Source organism: Leucopleurus acutus (genome assembly GCF_964270905.1).
Source record: "Leucopleurus acutus genome assembly, chromosome: 12".
In the NCBI taxonomy this organism is placed as follows: Eukaryota; Metazoa; Chordata; class Mammalia; order Artiodactyla; family Delphinidae; genus Leucopleurus; species Leucopleurus acutus.
The window spans coordinates 46,430,215-46,445,701 of record NC_139154.1 but is presented as its reverse complement, the minus strand read 5'-3'; the positions used below and the strand labels follow the sequence as shown (position 1 = coordinate 46,445,701).

The 15,487-nt window shown below is 52.8% G+C and overlaps 1 protein-coding gene across 2 annotated transcripts in view; it reads left to right on the top strand.

The window, feature by feature from the left end:
* Window positions 1–3,010: 3,010 nt before the first annotated feature.
* Window positions 3,011–15,487, top strand: part of ADCY3 (adenylate cyclase 3) — a gene marked incomplete at its 5' end in the record, with an annotated part of 80,778 nt that continues 68,301 nt past the window's right edge. For both annotated transcript variants that reach the window (XM_082851274.1, XM_082851273.1), the window contains one exon: window positions 3,011–3,685. In XM_082851274.1, the coding sequence (XP_082707400.1) occupies window positions 3,011–3,685 (675 nt within the window). The remainder of the gene's footprint in view (window positions 3,686–15,487) is intronic.

Below are 15,487 nucleotides of genomic sequence, written 5' to 3'. Positions count from 1 at the left end.
GGTCCTGAAAGGCCCTGCTTCAGGTCACCTGTGCTCAACTGAGGGTCTGTCTTTGTGGACGTGGTGCCCCGGCAGAGCTGGCAAGCATCCTGAGGGCAGGGGTGGGGTGTTTTCTCTGGTCTTTCCTGATGCCTGACCCGGCTGGGCATCCTGTGTGCTCCCAGCACAGGTCTGCTGAACAGGTGCCCACGGCCAAGAGAGGAGGACTGTGGAAGGGCAGGGAATAGAGCAGTGAGTTCAGCAGTCAGGGCAGGAGGGGCAGGAGGGGCAGGAGATCGGGGTTTTTACCAGGGGTATCTGTGTGGAACGCTCTTCCTTCACGGGATGTGGCGGGGGGGAGGCTGGGGCATAGGTGGTGGCAGAAGGCCCAGCAGAAAACCCACAGGGCCCAGGAGCTGGGCGTGGCCTTGCCGAGCGGGGAGCCCCCCAGAACCCCAAGGGTTGGCATGTGTGCCAGGAAAAGGGGAGGGACTCACAGAAGACACAATGTGGGTGTCGCTTGTGCCCAAGCAGGCCCAAACAGTATTTATCAGCTTTTTTTCCCCTTTATTAACACATGTCCCTTTGTTAAACATAAAAATCATGCCTCCTTTAACACTGTAGAACAATTCAAAATAAATGTTTGGATTCCAAACAAACCGAAACAATGGGGAGAAATGCTGCTTTACTGAAATTACCGTCCTCCTAAATCTGATGTTGTATTCCTCACGTTTGGAAGCAAAGCCCCGACAAGTTTGGGCTGAGGCTGGCAGCTTTTCTGAATTAGTATGAGGGTCGGACAGAAACAGCTGTGATAGGATCAATTCGCTGATGAATCTATTCCCTGAGGTTTGTGAGTTGACACCTGAGGTTCTGGAAAGGGCGCTCAAGGATGATCTCAAGAGTTCCAGGAGGCATCTTCATCCAGGGCCTGGATGGCTGAGTTTCTCCCTTCTCTTACCTACATCTCCTCCTCTCCCCAGGGAGCCCATCCTCTCATGCTGCTGGCTGTCCTCAGCAACTCTTTCCCCCACATTGTTACTTTTGCTCCAAAACAACCTATCTCCCTCCTCTCCCTTTATCTAAATTCCTAAAGCCCGTGGTTGAGCTTGGCAAGATATTCTGTCAAATCCAAGGAAAGTAATTTATACTAACGTGTAAGAGACTGAACGACTTAACCATTCAAAGGAGCATTTGAGTTTTTAACAGAGTTTGTAAATTCAAAAACGCCTCAAACAGGTGGAATGTGCACAAGAGATCTTTTTGAAGCAGGTTCTCTCCCAATTCCACGTGCCTCCTGGGCCACTCCTACCCCCTTCCTTCAAGAACCAGGCTCAGCTGCGGGCCCTTCTGCGGAAAGCTGCCAGGGTGGGCGGGGACACAGGCCAGGCGCACCGGCGGGGGGAGCCGTCCGCAAACCTCAGCCCCCGCCTCTCCGAGCCCGGAAGGAAGCTGCGGCAGAGGAGGGGGCGCCCGGGATGCCCCTAGCGCGCCTCACCTGGGGGAGGGCACGTCCCGGGCTTTTATCTTCTGAGACGGGCCTGCGGGGGGAAAGGCGCTGATTAACCCATCCTTCCTGCCACCGCCCACTCCGAGCTTCCACGCAGCCGTCGCCGCCAGCTCGCCGCCCGGTGTCGGAGCTTGGGGCCGCCAGGGGCCCTGCAACTCGCCCCCGCGCTCCTCCTCACGCTTCTCCTCCTTCCCCCCGCCGGGCCAGGTCTGGAGCCGGGCGCCTCACCCCCGCCCCCCCGCCCCCCCCCCACTACGGACGCGCTCGCCGAGAGGGCGGCGACTGCGGGGAGAGAGGGGCGCCGCCCGCCTCCTGGGGCCTGGAGCGCGCGTGGCCCCGGAGACGCCAGCGCCGCGCGGGGACTCACTGTGCAGCGCGCAGCGCCCCGACTCGGCTGGCTCCGCTCGGCGCGCGGGCGGGCCAGAGGATGCTGGCGGGCTTCCCCGGCTTCGGCCCTCGCTCCCGCCGCGGAGGGCCCCGGGTGCGCCCCTAGCCGCGCCGTCGCGACCACTGAGGGGCCAGAGGGAGGGGGCCGGCCGCGCATGCCGGCCCCGCGAGCCGCAGCGCTAGGGGCGGGCGCCCCCGAATTTTCCAGCCTCCGTCGCCGCCGCCTCCTCCTCCTTCCTCCTGCGGCCGGGCGCCTGTGGATGCTGAGGGGCAGTCCTGCGCCTCTCCCGGCCGGATTCCCGGCCTGACGGCGGGAGAGTCGCGCCCCGGCCGGGGACAGTGGCTCTGGCGGGGAGGCGCGGCTCCGTGGGAAGCAGCCCCCGGGCGCGCTGAGCCCTCCTGTCCCCTCCTGCTGCACGCGTGACTCGGCCTCGCAGCCCGCGAGGGGACCAGCCCGGACCACGCGGCTCCTGAGTTTCTGCACAGGTAAACGGAGGGGCAGGGCCAGCCTTCCCTGGGGCAAACAGTGCCCCGAGGTGGGGAGCCCGAGTGGCCGAGGAGCTGGGTGGGAAAGGAAGTAAACAGAGGAAGATTCGGGAACCCCCAGGATGGCTCTGGTTTTTTTTTCTAGCTTGTTTTATCTAGACCTTCTAAGGCTTGGGCCTGGAGGAGATTTACGTGAGGAAGTCAGGGACTGAGAGAGACGAGATGACCAAGGGTGCGACGGATGGAGAGGTGGCCAGGCCCGTCCATAGGCAGAGACAGGAGACGGAGTGTTCGGGCGGACAGGACTAAGTGTGTGTGGTCGGGTGGTGGAGTGAGCATGGGGGAGGCGGGAGAACGGCCCTGGTTCTGGAGCCCCTTGGAGCAAGGATTCTTTGAGGACAGCTGGGGTGGGTTGTGGAGAAAGCACAGGTAGGAAGGAAGAGGGGCTTCTACTCAGTGATGTCCTTTTAAGTTCCAGATGGTCAGTGCTGCCTGTGCCGGGGAAGCCAGCTCTGTGTTCCTGCCCGAGGGGGCCGGCCGTCAGCCTGCCCCAGGTCCCCAAGAGCCCTGGTAGGTGACCCATTCCAGAGTCCTTCCTCTGTTCACCGTCCGCTTCTCCAGAGCCAGTAGAAGCAGACACCAGCCAGGATGCCGAGGACCCAGGGCTTCTCCGATCCTGAGTACTCGGCCGAGTACTCAGCCGAGTACTCCGTCAGCCTGCCCTCTGACCCTGACCGCAGGGTGGGCCGGACCCATGAGATCTCTGTCCGGAACTCGGGATCCTGCCTGTGCCTGCCTCGCTTCATGCGGCTGACCTTCGTGCCGGAGTCCTTGGAGAACCTGTACCAGACCTACTTCAAAAGGCAGCGCCACGAGACGCTGCTGGTGCTGGTGGTATTCGCGGCCCTCTTCGACTGCTACGTGGTGGTCATGTGCGCGGTGGTCTTCTCCAGTGACAAGCTGGCTCCCCTGGCTGTGGCCGGGGTCGGGCTGGTGTTGGACATCATCCTGTTTGTGCTCTGCAAAAAGGGGCTGCTGCCCAACCGGGTCACCCGGAAAGTGGTGCCCTACCTGCTGTGGCTGCTGATAACAGCCCAGGTCTTCTCGTACCTGGGCCTGAACTTCTCCCGCGCCCACGCAGCCAGTGACACGGTGGGCTGGCAGGCCTTCTTCGTCTTCTCCTTCTTCATCACGCTGCCCCTCAGCCTCAGCCCCATCGTCATCATCTCTGTGGTCTCCTGCGTCGTGCACACGCTCGTCTTGGGGGTCACCGTGGCCCAGCAGCAGCGGGACGGGCTGAAGGGGATGCAGTTGCTGAGGGAGGTGAGTCCCACCTTTTGTCCCACCCAGCGGCTTCTCTTCCCAGCAGCTCTCAGCTGAGGTGGTACCCGTTTTGGAGATGGGGGTGGCATTGTTTTCTTTGCCCTTGAGTCAGAATGTCGGGGGGCAGGGGTCGTGGTCTGGGGTTCTCATCTGCCTGTGCAGGAAGGACCAGCTCTCCCTCAACCCCTGGCTTTGCAATAGAGCTTGTCTGTGGTTGGCCTTAGGGGTTGGAGGATTTCCGAACATTGGCCACTCTGTCACCTGTGCCCGGCCCGCGTGGGTGGCAGGAAGGCCCGCCTGGGCCTGGTCTTGAGGGAGGCAGCCTTGTGTTTGTCGTTGAGCTCTGCTGGGAAGACCTCTTGTGGGGAAAGAGGGCACCCTTGGCTTCTGGTCTCTAGCTTGTCATCGACTGGTTTCGGCAAGGGACTGAGTGTGTGGACTCAGTGCCCCTCTGTCAAATGGGGACAGAGTTGGCCTGCCTAAAGTGGTTGTTATTAAGATCAAAGGTTGTGGGTAACCTCAGATAAGGAGAAGTGAAGGACTGTGTGTTTGTCGTAAATCCCACTTCTGCTGGGAGCTCAGGGTGCCTGAGCAGTCAGATGGTGTAGGGAGTGGTGGTCTCCCCACAGAAGGCATGTCATGGGGATGCAAACGGGGCCAGGGTCGCCGGCCACAGTGAGGGGGTGTCTGCTGGTTCCGGAGGATGCCTTCCTGTGGAAGGGGTGAAATTTTGGCCTCAGCTTAACTAATAGATAGTCTTGTGGTCCCACTGGGTGCCAAGACCCTGAGTAAGTTCTGAGGGGCTACAGAGATCGGGAGGTGTGATTCCTGGCTTTCTGCACTTATTATCTGATAACCTATCTGGGGGCGGGGGCTCCACAGGGCTTAGAGTCAATGAATTCCCCAGCTGTGCGTCCTACCCACTACTTGCTTATTTTATATATGAGCCCAGAGATGGAGAGTGACCTCTCTAATGCTACACAGCTAGTTGTGGCAGTCAGCGGCTGGAATGTCCATTTCTAGATTCCCATTTCAGTGCTCTTGCTACTACGTCACACTGCTACTGCCATCTTGGCCAAAGCCATTAGTCTCCTGTGATTGGGGGCTGAGTGTCCAGGGGCGCAGCAGTGCCATTGGTGGTTGATGCAAGAAACCTGTGGGGCCGTCCCATTGCCTCCCGCTTAGTTAGATTGAAACACAGGTTTTTCTTCTGTTTTAAATTTTTCCTAGTTCTTGGACCAATATTCTTCCTGTTTTCCCATTCTGGCTCACACAGTGTCCTCTCTCACAGAAGCTTTGTGTGTTGATGCTGCAGGGGCCCAGCCCTGGGCTGGTGCACACGGATTGGTGCAGGCACACAGAAAGGTCCCTTTTTCTCCCAATGCCCTGTGCGTAAAGGGTGACAGCCTGCCATTCCCCTCATGACTTCCGGGTTGTTGAACCTAAGGTTGTGCTGCTGCCAGCTGAGGGCCCTGCTGGAAGCTGTCTGGGCAAGAATGGCGAGAGGCATTCCTATCAGGAATCGGTGACAAGCACAGCTTGGGGGCAGATAGGTGGGCATGGCAGCCTCTGGGGCCTGGGATCAAACTCTGAACCCTTTCCTTTTACTGAACAGTCACTTCTAGCCCTTTCCTCTCTGCCAGGGCCCCTGGACCACATGAGTTTCCCATGTGCTTTGCTGCCCATGAAGGGAGCAAATCAGAAATTCTCCCCACTGGAGCCCAAGAGGCTGAACCCTTGATTGCTGGTGTCCTTTGGGCGCTGCTAAGAAAAACTCCAAAAGATTAGGAAACAGAAAAAAAAGATAGAAAAATAAGTACATCAAGAATAGCAATATTAGCATCCCAGGAGAGCATGACCTTGACATGGAGGCAGTGCCTCGGATGCAGCTTTGGGACTAGATGGGGAGGGAGAGGTGACTCCCAAGGTCCATGTGGGAGCCCGAGATAGAATGCAGGAGGCCCCAGCTTTCAGTGGGCTGTGTTCCAGAAGTTTCTGAGTCACTTGTTTGGGACTAATGTGACTTTTTATATATATATATATATTTATTTTTAACAATTTAAGAAAATATTTATTTAGGCTGCACCAGGTCTTAGTTGCAGCATGCAGGATCTTTAGTTGCGGCATGCATGTGGGATCTAGTTCCCCCACCAGGCATCAAACTTAGGCCCCCTGCATTGGGAGCATGGAGTCTAACCCACTGGACCATCAGGGAAGTCCCATCATGTGACTTTTTAAAAGGTGCCTGGGTTCCCAGGCCCACTCACCAAAGTCTTAAGTCACAGTGTCCCCGCATTTGGTCTCTCAGAATACGGTGGAACTCTGAGCCCCCTGTGGCCCCGTGTTGTCATGGAGAGAGCACCTAGACACAGACTCCCCGGCCATGGAATGAAGCTCGCTCACCTGCCTGCAGCTCCCCTGGTCCCCTGTTACCTCCCGGCATGGGGCACCATCAGGGATAGGAGTGGGCAGGGGCTGGAGGACAGGGATATGAGAACCGGCAACCAGACCCCCACTCCCCCCACAGTCAGAGTGGCACCAGCCCCCGGCACCTCCTTGCTTTGCTTTCTTCTGCCCATAGACTCCCTTTTTCTTTCTCTTCTCCCGTCACCTGTTGGCTCCAGCCAGGGACCCCCTTCTGGGCTGGTGGGGGGATGAACCCAGTTTCCCAGTTAGAAGCAGACACTGGATTTCTGGGGGTTTGTGAGTGCTGCTGTCACCGGCAGCACTGAAGGAAACTTTCCAGTGCCCAAGTCTTCTTCCTCTGCACCCTTCATCCCCTCAAACCCATATTTGGCTCTGTGGGAGAAAGACAGAAGGGCACAGGGGCCTCAGGGTAGCCTGAAGTGTCAGAGACAAGCCACACAGCCTGCGCTGCCTGGGTTCTTCTCTTGGGAGGTAGGCAGGTCAGGGTTCCCACTGAATGGCAGGTGGAGTCCGGGGCTGTGGGATGGGGCGATGCTGGGGCTTCGTTTATCAGTGAATGGGTGGCTCTAACTGAGCAACAGGTATGGCCTCGCAGCCTTTGGGGTCTGGGACTGAAGGGCGTCAGATCATGTCGTCAGAGGCTGTGGTGGAGGAGAGCGCGGCGTGGGGTTGGAGGGAGGGAGAAGCAAGCTGCGGCCGGCAGGCCTTTCCCACATCCCTCCCCTTGCCTGGCTCCTGGCCCAGCTTGCCTTTTACTCACCCCGAGCTGCCCAAGGGGTGAGCTGATGAAGCAGGAGGGGGTGGAGGGCAGGACCAGGCAGCTGCTGATGGGGGAGGATGAAGGGGGAGATGGGAGTGGGGAGAAAATGCAGCCGAGGTAGGGAACGTTCCTGCGGCCCGTGGCTGCTCCCAGGACCCTCACATGTGCCCACAGACACCTGTTAGCTTCTGACAGGGTCCTGAAAGGAATGAGACTGTGGCAAGTTAGGAGCGAGGAACCCCTGAAAAATACTTTATGGCTTTATTTCACAGCAGAAAGGCTATTTAGGGGCAAAACTCCCTCTTGGAGTTACTAGCCTGTTAAGACCTTTATTCACAAATGAGAACATGATAGAGCAGCGGATGTGTGATTCCTTTCACACCTGCAAATCACAGAGCCAATCATTCGCCCAGTGAATGAACATTCGGCTCCGGGCTTCAATGGGGAGGGTGTGAGGAAGCTGATGCTTCAGATGCCCTGTCTGTAGGCCGGAGCTGAAGTTCATACACATCGTCTCAATCACTCCTGGGTGTTATTGGCCCCATTTTACAGATGAGGAAACTGGGACTCAGGAGGAAAAGAGAAGACAGAGGGGCTGGGTAACTGGGGAGGGATCACTGGTGAGTGAGATGGTGGGTGTGAGGGCGGGGGGCTTCCCTGAAAGCCTCTTTTTCTCTGGAAGCTGGCATCTGGGCCTCCTTCCTGCATCTGTGGCTGCCCCCAGATGCCTTTGCTATAAGCAGTGTTGAAGAACAGTGCCAAGAGGTGGGAGGACCTAAAATATCCTAGGAAGCGCCCCTCTGTTTCACCCTGGGAATTGGTTGCAAGGGCAGGGAGAAGCCTGTGACAGAATGTTCCTGTTGGGAACGTGGCCAGGAGTGTATGAGAAGTGAGTGGGGGAAGCAGGAACGGGAGCTGGGCGCGGGGAGGCAGCAGCCTGGGGCTCTGAGCAGCTGAGGCGTGTGTGCAGGACACAGGCTGGGAGGGGGCAAAGCCAACCCGGTTCTTGGTCCTTTGGCCCTGGGCTCTGCCCCTGTCCCACAGATGGCTCATCTTCTACAAAAAGCGTGCAGATGGGTATCATGTAGGAACCGGGATAATAAGGAAATGCACAGAAGGGGACCAGGAGGCCATCGAATCCAGCTGCACGTGGGGGAAGAATAGTCAGTTATTGAACATGTGAACAACTTTGCAGAAAGTTCCCCCCTCAGTGCTTCCCCTGGTCACATTTCTCTGGGGCCTTTTCTGATCCTTTTCTGTGTGTAAACAGGGTGTTTCCAGTCTGGCATCATCGTGCAAATGCATTTTAGGTCCCACCTTTCACCCACGTGATTTCACTGACATTTTGCCATGCACATTGGAGTCCTCGTGTTTATTATTTTAAATCAACACTTTGTCATCAGCCGGGTTTTTCCGGAGAGGGCCGCGTCAGTGGGGCCAGGTCCAGGCACCAGTCTCCATGCCAAGGTCTGGTGAAATCTCCAAGAGGCAGAATTGCTAGGACTCCCGGTTATTCTGCAATTTCTTCATCAATGTGCAGTGAATCCCACTAGGGTGCTTCAACCCCGAATAAACCTTCAGCCAACCCCCAGCTGTCCCCTCATGAACATATGTACTTGTGATGATCTGCTTTACCACGGGTACAGTCCTGACCGACACTCAGACGTGTGAGCTCAGAGATAACCCCTAGGTGGAAACCCAGCGAACATGGGGATGGACAAGGTACTCAGTGTGCTGAACTCTTGCTGTATTTCAGTCAAGTATTTTCCAGCAAGAGGTAGAAAGTATTTCCTTTTTACAGATGGGGAAACTGAAATGTGTGATGCGTGAAATGGCTTGTCCAGAGCCACATAGCTAGAAGGTAGAGGAGCAGGGTTCGAATCTAGGTCAGTGGGAGTCCAGAGTTCCTTCTGTTCTGCAGTCATAAAAGATCTTCCCTAAGAGTCTGTTGAGATACAGTTCCAACAGGATTGGGTCTTTAGTTTCTCCACCCACAGCCATGAGGAGGAACAACATGGGGGTTGAGGAGGTGTTTCTAGGGGCAGAAGTATTGCCGCTGATCGAGGAGCAGAGCTGTCTGGGGGTTCCGTGTTGCAGCCGACATTCCTTATGCCCCTTTAGGAGGCATTGTTGCATTACAGGACATTGTAGTAACCAATATCTGTAATCATGATGCCCACTTCAAGAGAATATTAAATTGCAGTCAGTATAAAGTGAGGTCTAATACTGCATTCTAAACACGTTTTTGTCAGAAATGAATAAGAACACATTTGGACAAATAAGGACTACATTTTGGCTCTCTAGGAAGTTCACTAATGTGGGTTGGCCCGTTTCTCAGTGGCATTACTGCACATGTATTCCTTCATTTACCCTGTTTCAGTTATCCGTGGTTATGTAACATATAACCTCAAAATTTAAAGCAATAACAACTGTTCTTGGCTTAAAACAATAACAGTTTCTCTCATGATTCTCTGGGTTGACTGTGCTCAGCTGCATGCTTCTCTGCCTCACGTGGCACTGGCCGAGGTCACTCACTTGGCTGCCTGGACTGTTTCATTCATTGCCGGCATTCAGCTGACAGCTTTGTTGGCAAGCTCTAAGAAGGCCTTACTCACATGTCTAAAGCCGTCGAGCTTCTCCAGTGACCCCTCCAAGTGGTTAGCTTGGGCTTCCTCACAGCATGGTGGTGTCTGGGAGACAGTGGTAGCTCTCAGAGGTTTTAAAGGCTAGACCCATCACTATTGGTCAAAGCACATCACAGGGGTAACCCAGGTGCAAGATAAGGGGAAATTGATTCGACGCCTTGACATGAGGGTGATATGTACATACAGGGAAGGAAGGAGTGGAGGGCAGCCGTCTTCTGAGGCTGTTTACTAAACCAGGTGGCACGTGGTGGATGTTGGGGAGAAGAGATGAAGAGAGCCATGAGTCTGGGTGGGGTACCACAGGATGCCTCAGAAGTGAGAAATGTGGTCCACTGTATAGTTGGCTGTATATAGTCAGCCCTCTGTATCTGTGAATGTGAGACCTGCAGATATGGAGGGCCGACTGTCTTCGTTGTACTATGCCATTTCATATATGCCATTGTTATCCACGGAGGCCCCTAGAACCAGTCTTCTCCAGATACTGAGAGATGACTGTATATAACTTTTTGAAGGTATTGGTTCTCTATGAGAGCCAATACATCATTTCTAAGATTTTTCAGAAAGTTAGAAACTGCATTGCACATGAAAAGATGATGGCTCGTGGTTCACCTGCATGGGCTTTGCCTTACCTTACCTTCAGAAGAAGAATTTTTTTCTTAACTTTTCCAACACGCATACCCTCTCTGTCCAGGGTACTGCACTAGGTTACGGGGAGGCACACCTGCCTCTAGTCACGACCCCAGCACCAGTTCCGGACCTTTCTGTCCACATGTCAGCTAGATGGGCAGCCTGGCTCTGGCGTTTGTATTCCTTTCCCAGGAGGTGGGAATTTGCCAGTGTGCATCCTTCAGAAACGTGTCGAATTCGTCTTCCTAGCAGGTTGTTGTTTGCCTCAAGGAGAGTAAGACCAATAGTACAGGCCCTCTGCAGCCCCTTGCAGTGCCTTGGTCCTGACTGTCACTCTATAAATGTTTGTTGAATAAATACCTTCCTGCTTTGCTTTTATCTTTACTTCCTTCCTCATCAACTCTGGTTGACAGTTTGATAAATTTTTGGTTAGATCCAGGCTAGGGAAATGTTCTGGTACTAACCTAAGTGATTAGAGAATGATGTTTTTAAAGCAAGACTTATATAACTCTTCAAGAGTGCTAATCAGTACTCCTTTGCCACTTGTTTTTTTTTTTTTTTTTTTTTGCGGTACGCGGGCCTCTCACTGCTGTGGCCTCTCCCGTTGCGGAGCACAGGCTCCGGACGCGCAGGCTCAGCGGCCATGGCCCACGGGCCCAGCCGCTCCGCGGCATGTGGGATCTTCCCGGACCGGGGCACGAACCCGTGTCCCCTGCATCGGCAGGCGGACTCTGAACCGCTGCGCCACCAGGGAAGCCTTGCAATCATCATTTTTAATGGCTGCATAATATGATGTTGGCTAAATGTACCATAATTAACTCAACTGTTCCTTTTCTGTAGGGCATTTGGTTACTCTTAATTTATTAATTTTATGTATTTATCATCTATATTTCATTTACTTATTATTATTTGTATGTAATGCTAGCAGGCCCATTGCCTCTCTCCTGCCCCTCCTGGTGATTTTATATCTAATGCTCCTTCCTTCCCCTGATCACGTTTTCAGCTGTTTCTCCCAGCAAAATTCCTCTTTGTGGTTCCAAAGAAATTTGCTTTGATTAGTAATGAAACCTTGTCTTCCCCTTTCCCGTTCCTCTCTTCAAGAGCACTTTCTTTGTTGTAAACAGAAAAGAAAATGACACGTTTCAGAAGAAATCCCGCCTCACGCTTTACCCCCATTCAAAACCCCAGCGTAAGCAGACTGGATTTGAACCCTGGCGGGATTTCCGTGGTTGTGGGTTGTGTTCCGTGTCATTTTAGGGCTGGTCCCCATGAACTGTAACGTGGGGCCAGCTGAGTCAGAGCTGGCAACGTCAGGCTGGGCAGCCACCTTTCCAGGCCAGAGTTGGCCCTAGGTGGGCGCCTCGGCTGCCCCTGGAAGGCTGAGTTTTTCACCCAAGGGGACCGGGCCCTGAGGAATTGATCCCCCTGGGTCTCATTCTTAAGAGACTGACCCATAAGCCCAAGGCTTAGTCACCGACCTGCTGGTGGTAGGTGGCCCTTCCCACCCTCCCAGGAAGGGGAATACTCTGTTATTTGGCACAAATGTACTGCAAATTCCTAAGAAACCAAATCACTAATTTCCTGGAGGGGAATCTGAGCAAAGGGCATTGCCTGGTGCTGGGGGGCGGTCATCTTCCCAGGCTGGGGCTGGGAGCTGCCCCCTGCCGCCCCCGGGCTCGTTTCCCAGCACTGGGCGACGCTGTCAGCTAGACACAGCTTCCCCCAGATTGCCAGAAAAGTGCCACAGTTTCTCACCTGTCAGCACTCTGTTTTCTAAACTCCTACACATGATTACAGTTTATCTTTCATTGTGCAGTATTGAGCACTCTGGAAGACACATTAATCCCCCCTTCCCTCAATTGGGGTTGTAGTTGTGAATATTATATTGCCCATCTCTGGGGACAGATCTGGGACACTGCCTCTTTATTTCAGTAAAGGGCCCAATGTAGGTGGTTACTTTAGGGAACCACCATGTCCTGTCCCTTCAGTGTCCTGTCTCAGACCAACTGACCTCTACATTTTAAACTAATGCAGGGGCCTCGGAAGCCTGACCCGTGGGTGGGCTTTTCTGCTTCGGGAATCTGAGAGCCCTGGCTTCATAGTCATTGACTTGGTTTACTTCCTGGCTCCCCCCACTTACCAGCTGGGGGATCCTGTGTACGTTATTCAATCTAAGTCTAGTTTCTGCTCTGTGAAGTGGCCTAATAACACCTCCTTCGCTGGGTTAGTGTAGGGATGAAACACACACTAGCGATGAAAACATGTCCTTTTGGTTGGTGCAGGGCCGGATACACAGCTGGCGCTAGAAAAATGCTTGTTGCTTTGGCTGTCACTGTCATTAGTATTAGTGGCTCTGATGGAGAGGAATTTTTAAAAAGCTGGGGCCAACCCCAAGGGAGGGAAGAGCAGCTCCATGCTCTGGATGTCTGCAGGGCACCTGGATTGGGTCATCAGACACTCATCACCCCATTATTTATTTATCAGTTTTTTTGCTGGGCCACCATTTTTCTTGTTGTTGTCTTAGAAACGAGACACATGCTTTTAAGTTGAAGTTCCCTGTGAGGACAAAGAATTCTGTACTTTTGATGCAGGGTTGTTGGTTTGCATCACAGCCGTGGCTTTTCACTTAATATCTTTTTCCTTTATTCCTTCTTTTTGGAGGAATCAGTTAAGGTTAGTAGCAGGAGATGTAGCGAATGGACTTGAGGACACGGGGAGGGGGAAGGGTAAGCTGGGACGAGGTGAGAGAGTGGCATGGACATATATACACTACCAAATGTAAAATAGATAGCTAGTGGGAAGCAGCCGCATAGCACAGGGAGATCAGCTCGGTGCTTTGTGACCACCTAGAGGGGTGGGACAGGGAGAGTGGAAGGGAGACGCAAAAGGGAGGGGATATGGGGATATATGTATACATATAGCTGATTCACTTTATTATACAGCAGAGACTAACACAACGTTGTAAAGCAATTATACTCCAATAAAGATGTTTAAAAAAAATGTAGTGGCAGGTGGGGGAGACAGGGAAGGAAGTCTCTGGAATGATTTGGACTGGAGGAGTGTCAAACCTGCTCTTCCATTAGGTTGAATGCTTGAGCTGTGTGAAGCTTGTTTCCTTTATTGCGAATAAAGGGGACACAGGGCTGTGGGGTGTCCCCGTTGCTCCCGGGTGGCCTCATTTTGTTCGTTTTCACGCACACCTCATGACACTTATCACTGGATTTAGCGGTAGAAAAGATCGTGGAGCTCACAGTTCAATTTACAGGGGTAATAAAGTGCCCAGGATTAGAGAGTGTGGCTGGTGTCAAGTCCAAGCCCTTCTAGGTCCAAATGCAGTGCAAGTCCTCTAATCTGATGAGATTGAGACAGGTGGTTGGTCAGTTAATGCAAAAAGTTAAATTATTGTGATAGTGGTCACACAGCTGTGTGTCAGAACACATAATTATACACCAAAGAGAGTGAATTTTACTGTATGTGGAAAAAAAGGGAGTAAAAACAAAGCTAGATGGTGGTAAGCACCGGTGGTCATTGGATGACCTTGACACATTGTGTGTGTAAGAGCCATGATGCCTTAGACACTGTGGGGCGAGGGGGGGTTTGGATGGGGCACAAAGAACATTCTGAGGTGAAGGAAGCGTTCCCTGTGGTGATTGTGGATGTAGTCACACAGCTGTGTGAATTTGTCAACACTCATCAAAATATACATTTTATTATCTACTATTATTATTATTAGGCCGTGCCACGTGGCTTGGGGGATCTCAGTTCCCCAACCAGGGATTGAACCCCGGCCCCCTGCGGTGGAAGTGCAGAGTCTTAACCACTGGACCGCCAGGGAATTCCCAAAATACACATTTTACACGGGTGCTCTTTATTGTATGCAAACTATAACTCAACAAAGTAGATTTTTAAAAGTCAGTAGAATCCAGCAATCACAAAAAATTGCACATAAATATATACATTTATATGCATTTAAAATAGCTTATTTCAGTTGAAAACATTTAGCTGCTCAGCTTTTGTGGAAAGGAAAAATCTTTCCTTCGCATCTGGGTGCTCTTGTTGGTGTTCCTTGAGGCCTTTTGTAGCTAAGATGTGTCCTCTGTAATTTCTAGTTTCCTTAAAGTGGAGGGAGGATTAAAAGTCACTTGGAAATAATCTAGGTACAGAATCCTAGATTTTTATGACTTTTTTTGGGGGGGCTAAATTTTTGCAGTTTTGCCCACGTCTAATTCAGCAGCAGTTTCTATTAGCTACTTACATTTATTCAGGAACTTCCAAAATGTTCACTTTACTTTTCTTAGAAATAACAACTGTCTTTCATACTCATATTTTATCTGTTTAGGTTCTTCAGTAAGTTATGTAAATGTAATACCAAAAAACAACTGACATAAGCAGGTTTGGGACTAAACACAACTGACTTTTGGGAGACACTCCAGAAGTCGGAGCAGATGTGCAGGAAAGTTTTGGAGAGGATCCTGCCAGCTGTGCGTGTAAGGTCAGCAGGTTTTACAGGGGGTGGATAAGCTTTGCTCCTGGCCCTCCTACTGGAGCCCCATCCTGCCGCCTCTTAGCATCTGGTCCTGGTTCTAGTTTATCCAGAGGAAGTGCACACGTCTGCCTCTTGTTCTCTACCCAGCAGCCCTCCTAGTATTTGAGTTCAGCCATCTTGCTCTCTCTCTGTCTCCTCTTCAGCCTAACCCATTGAACTTTTTCAAGAAGTCCTCAGGTGACATTTCCAGACCTTACATCATGCTAGCACTTCTCTTTGGCTGCAAACTGAAACGTGGTGCTTGGGGTGCCTTCTCCCCCCCCTTTTTTTTTTTTTTTTTTGCGGTACGCGGACCTCTTACTGCTGTGGCCTCTCCCGTTGCGGAGCACAGGCTCCGGACGTGCAGGCTCAGCGGCCTTGACTCACGGGCCCAGCCACTCTGTGGCATGTGGGATCCTCCCGGACTGGGGCACGAACCCGCGTCCACTGCATCGGCAGGCAGACTCTCAACCACTGCGCCACCAGGGAAGTCCACCTTCTTCCGTTTTACACGCATTTCCCCCTGCCTGCTCTAAGAACCCTGCCCATCTTGCCTTGTCGCAGGACACAAATGCTAGAGGTAAAATTCTACAGCTGTAATTTGAGGTTTGGTGGGGAGGGTGGTCTCCACTCCTGGAAAATTTAGGCATCAGGTCTTAATAAAAGAATTATAGTCCACGTGAAAATTGAAGTTAATATAGAGGAGCCCACTGCTGCTTAGATGGCAGGACAGCTCTCCAGAGACTGACGGAATGTTCCCGGCCTGGCAGGGTGTGCTGTTTAAGGGATTGGGGCGGCTGAGGAACTGTTTGTTCCCA